At 42.8% G+C, this 5,436-nt stretch overlaps 1 protein-coding gene across 1 annotated transcript in view; it reads left to right on the forward strand.

Annotated features, from left to right (window-relative positions):
- Positions 1-3,736, forward strand: part of TAT (tyrosine aminotransferase) — a 9,030-nt gene extending 5,294 nt beyond the window's left edge. The window contains exons 7-11 of the mRNA XM_004387787.1: positions 418-570; positions 1,340-1,468; positions 1,810-1,893; positions 2,821-2,919; positions 3,596-3,736. Coding sequence (XP_004387844.1) covers positions 418-570; positions 1,340-1,468; positions 1,810-1,893; positions 2,821-2,919; positions 3,596-3,736 — 606 coding nt within the window. The remainder of the gene's footprint in view (positions 1-417; positions 571-1,339; positions 1,469-1,809; positions 1,894-2,820; positions 2,920-3,595) is intronic.
- Positions 3,737-5,436: the final 1,700 nt, after the last annotated feature.

The following is a 5,436-nucleotide window of genomic DNA, read 5'->3' on the forward strand; positions in this document are numbered from 1 at the left end:
CTTTTCCTTGTATCTTGTTTTCTTCATTCTCCCTTGCTCCCAAAAGGGTGAGACCAGTGGAGTAACTTAGATGGCTGCTCACAGGCTTTTAAGACCCCACACATGAACCCATATTTTTAAATCTGCAACTCCAACAGCCACTAATTTCGTAGAGCCAGCTTCATGGGACTGTGCATATTACTGGGCTAGGCCAGTTTCCTTCTTCTAGGTTTCTTTTAATCCAGACAAGACAACAAATGGAAGGTCTTTGGATAGTCCCTTGGAAGCCTCTTGGAATCGCAATCATGCTTCAGGGTAGGGATGGGCCCACAAACATGAGGCCCTATTCCTAGTGATTACAAGGAAAAGGTGGGGAGACATGGGTTCCTGGGGAAAGAAGGCAGGAAGACAACTCTAATGAGCACGTCCTGTCCTTAGGTGTTTTCAGATTGCAAATATGAACCTCTAGCCCCCCTAAGCACCGACGTTCCCATCCTGTCCTGTGGTGGGCTGGCCAAGCGCTGGCTGGTTCCTGGCTGGAGATTGGGCTGGATCCTCATCCATGACCGAAGAGACATTTTTGGCAACGAGGTGAGAGCGATGTGGTGAAACAGTATGCCTTGTTTAGCACACATACTTACTTTGCGTGCATAGTGGTAAGGAAGTAGAATTTTTTTTTGTTCTTGGCCCTGTAGTTCAGGGTGCCTGGAAAAACAGTGGATAAAGATGGTAACAGTTTTCCTCTCCCAAACTCAGTTTTTCTGTATCTGGTTCTGTGAAGAAGTTCCATCCATTTCCAATTTTAAGATCACCAAAAGGAAACATAACAGAAATGACAGCTGATGTTTGAGGGTTTCTTACATGCCAGTGCTTTATATACATTATTTTTTTAATTAATTTATTTTTATTGTTGTTGAGAATATACACAGCAAAACATACACCAATTCAACAGTTTCTAAGTGTTCAATTCAGTGCAATGATTGCATTCTTCGAGTTGTGTAACCATGTTCCTCTCCATTAATAAACTCACTATCTAATCTCTTGAGTTGCTGTTGTCGCTTTGTATATATATTATTTTTGTTTACTCATCACAGCAACCTTACGAGGTCAGTATTAATATTAACTCCATTTTACGGTTGAGAAAAATGAGGCACAACGAAGTTACATAATTTGCCTAGAGTCACACAGCAGGTGCATGGCAGAGCTGGGCCACAAACCCAGGCGGTCTGAGCTCCGAATGTCACTAGCTATCATCACTTCCCCAAAGATTAAAAACCTGATAGAGATAATGGTCAGAACAAGAATCCCCAAAGCAGAAATGCTTAAGAAAGGCTAACTGTGTTTCCTGGGGGGCTTTTAGATCCGAGAAGGGCTGGTGAAACTGAGCCAGCGGATCCTGGGACCCTGCACCATTGTCCAGGGAGCTCTGGAAAGCATCCTCCATCGCACCCCTCAAGAGTTCTACCACAACACTCTAAGCTTCCTCAAGGTAAAGGCAGCCCATGGCCTTCCACTTGGGAAGTCAGGGAATGCCACCAGTGGAACTGGAAATAATTGGTCCTCATTTCTGGAGCAATGTTCTATTGTCAGGCTTCCATATTTGTCCAGGAGATGGCACCCGTATAAATATCAACCTACACATTTCTCTCACCTTTGGCAGTTCCTTCTGCTCCTGCCAGAAGCTTCAACTGAGAGGCTTTTTCTCGTTAACTTCTCATGCCAACAGAGCAAACCTAGGTTCCTGACCATCGATGGTGGATCTACTTTTAATGACTCGGTTTTCTTTTATTTAAATGGTGATCTTGGATTTCGCTATGCCTCCTCTTGTAGTCCAATGCTGATCTCTGTTACGGAGCATTGGTTGCTATCCCTGGACTCCAGCCAGTCTGTCCTTCTGGGGCCATGTATCTCATGGTGAGTATATGGGTGGCAGGCACTAGATCTATGTAGTTGTAAAGCAAAGGGAAGGCACTCCGCAAGGCTGCCATAGGTGGTCATGCAGGGCGTGCACTGAACAATTCCAGGAGCCACCATTCATAACTACAATGAGCTAGACTCCCAAGTCAGTCAGTTTACGAACTGTCTTGTTCTGAATTGTCCCACTGACGCGATTTAACCTGTGTTCAAAAAGTTCTTAAAATGACTTAATTCTGCAGTACGGACAATCATTTCATGTCTAGATACAAAGAAAATATAAGACACAGATAAGAGGCTTTCCCCACACTTATAGTTCTCAGCTGAGGGTGATACTGGTTCCCTAGGGGTGTTTGGGAAAGCATAGGATTTTTGTTTGTTTTCTGAATGATTTGGCGGTGCTATTGGCGTTCTGTGGACTGGGGATGCTAAATATCCTATAATGGCTGGGATCCCCGTTGCCATCGATTCCAACTCATTGTGACCCTATAGGCAGAGTAGAACTGCCCCATAGGGTTTCCAAGGAGGGGCTGGTAGATTTGAACTGCCAACCTTTTGGTTAGCAGCTGTAGCATTTAACCACTACACCACCAGGGCTCCAATAGTCCCACGCAATAAAGTATTGCTTAGCCCACCATAATGCTAATAGTGCCTCTTTTGAGAAACACTGACATTCTATCTTCAGCTTTAATTTATCGGCTTCCAGAAAGGAACTCTTCAACAAACTATTAATATAAATATATTCTCTCTTACCTGTGAAAAATTTCATGAGCTCCTAAGTGCTTGCGAGAACTCTGAGTCTGAGTTATCTATAGTAGAGGTCCAAGATATCTTTTAGAGTACTCCCTACCTTAATTTCTGTCATAGGGAGTTCGCCTGTTTTCCTCCTTCTGATAAGTTTGCTTCTTCCTTCTATTACTGGTATAGGTTGGAATTGAGATGGAACATTTCCCAGAATTTGAGAATGATGTGGAGTTCACCGAGCGGTTAGTTGCTGAGCAATCCGTCCACTGCCTCCCAGCAACGGTGAGTGCTTGTTTCTCTCTCAGGACATTCTCAACAGTTTCTAGAGGCCCAGGAGTCTCCCTGAGCTGGCCTTTTTCTTCTTGTCATTGTTGTTAGTTGCCCTGGAGTTGATTCCAACTCATGGCGACTCCATGTATTACAGAGTAGAACTGCTCCATAGGGCTTTCTTGGCTGTAATCTTAATGAAAGCAGATTGTCAGGGCTTTCTTCCGAGGTGCCACTGGGTGGGTTCGAACCATCAACTTTTATGTTAGAGTTTGAAGGCAAACTGTTTGCACCACCTATGGACCTTAGCCTTACCCTCCCGCACCAACACACACACAACAGAGTGTATTCTCGTTTGACTAGATTTAAATGCATATGTCTCATGGCGTCTATTTAAAATTTGTTTCTCTCCCATCATTATCCCACCTCCCATCATTATCCCACCTATACCTGGAAGAAAAGTTGTGGCCTAACATTCTAGGTGCAAGGAAATCGAGCTTGTCCCACTGCTTCCTTTTAAGATGAATTAATTTCATTACCTACTTGGTCCCTCAGTGATGGGAATTGAACAGATTGATACCCCTGACTAAATGGTGTCACTGCCTCTTTCTAATTGGGGCCCTGGCCATTTATAGGGTAGTCTGGAACCAGATTCGGTTGCTCTGAAGATAACAGGCTCTTATTTTTGCAGTGCTTTGAGTACCCGAATTTCTTCCGAATGGTAATCACAGTGCCAGAGGTGATGATGCTGGAGGCCTGTAGCCGGATCCAGGAGTTCTGCGAGCAGCACTACCACTGCGCTGAAGGGAGCCAGGAGGAGTGCGACAAATAGGCCCTTGCCCATTCTGAGGATACATCCCATTCAGAGATGGCTAGCCTGGGCCCTGCTGCTCCTCAGGGAACTGGTGCCTCTACTGGGAGAGGGGCCTCAAAAACACCACATCAAAGGTTCAGAATTGCCCTGTTTTCCCCCAGCTATATCTACATACACACTCTGAATCCCAGATTCTCCTCTTGCCCTGCTCTGTTGGAGTGACTCCCTAATTCATTAATATGTCACCCTTTCACATGGCTTCCTCCTTTTTTTCCTGAGAGTACAAAGGTGAACAAAGTTTACCACAAAAGGGTTGAGACAAGAAAAAAAAAAGACTGATGAGAGAATTTGTGTGCTCCCATTATTTCCTCATACCAAGAGTAAGAACACACTTTCCCCAGTCAGATCTGAAGCCCAACTCTCTTCCCTCCTCACTTCTAGTATACCTCACTTTATGCACTAAAGTCAAAACTGAAAACAAGTAGGGGGCACATGTATTTGGTAATCATATTCTAAATGTATTAGGAAAATTTGCTATTTGAAGGATCCCTGACAGAAATCTTTTGATTTTTTTGGAAAGAATTTTGTGATGCAAATAAATATCCTTTAACTGATCAACTTTGTAAATTTAGATTTATGTGTATCAGGCTTTCTTAAAAAGAGGGCACAGTGGCACTAAAGTAAGGAGGAATCAGAGGATCTTCCAGAAACATTGCCATATAAGGGCCAGGAACATCTTCACTTGTTGTAGAATAATTATTACTTTTGCTATAACATTGATATTGATTTATTGATATATGTATTATCTTTTCATATGTTTTCTAAAAAACATTTATATTGACAAGATCCTTTATTTTGCCAAGGCCGTAAATTATTGTTTTTCTTTTTCTTCTTTTTTTTTTTTTTTAAATAAATTTTACTATGTATGCTCCTCTGTGATGTGTGTTTTTCCTGCTGTAGGGGAATTTCTATCACCAGGGATTGCCCATTGCTCAGTCTAGTTGTTACATTACCAACTAGGTCTCAGCTCTTTCTTTGTAGATGTACTAACTTCTGGACTGACTTAAGAAACACTATTCCTAAAAATTTATTTGGGAGCTCGACTTCTGACTTTCTACTTATAAACAAGACAACCAATTATAAACCTCTGGCCTTTTCCTTCACACTCTTTCAACTTTTTAGATCCCCTACCTCTGAAGTGCTCGGCTGCTAACTGAAAGGGTGATAGGTAGTTTGAACCACCCAGTGGCTCCAAAAGACAAAGACCTGATGATCTGCTCCCATAAAGATTACAGCTTAGAAAACACTACGGGGCAGCTCTACTCTGTCACAAGGGGTCGCTATGAGTTGATAATCAACCTGATGGCACCTAACAACAGCACCACCATCTCTGGCCCCAAATTCCTACCCTTGCCCAAATCCACTAACCACTCTCCGGGCAATAAAGTTGAAATGGTTCAGCCTGACACAGTAAATGAGTGGTGCATGGGATCTACTCAGCATGAGCTTTTTGTCTGCAAATCCTCTTAGGCACAGTTGCTTGTTGTCATGGATTGAACTGTGTCCCTCAAAAATATCTGTCAACTTGGCTAGGTCATGATTCTCAGTATTGTATGATTGTGTAATCTGATGTGATTTCCTTATGTGTTGTAAACTCTATCACTATGATGAGGTTATATGTGATTTCCTCATGTTGTAAACTATCACTATGATGAGGT

Source organism: Trichechus manatus, unplaced genomic scaffold (assembly GCF_000243295.1).
Source record: "Trichechus manatus latirostris isolate Lorelei unplaced genomic scaffold, TriManLat1.0 scaffold00194, whole genome shotgun sequence".
Classification (NCBI taxonomy): Eukaryota; Metazoa; Chordata; class Mammalia; order Sirenia; family Trichechidae; genus Trichechus; species Trichechus manatus.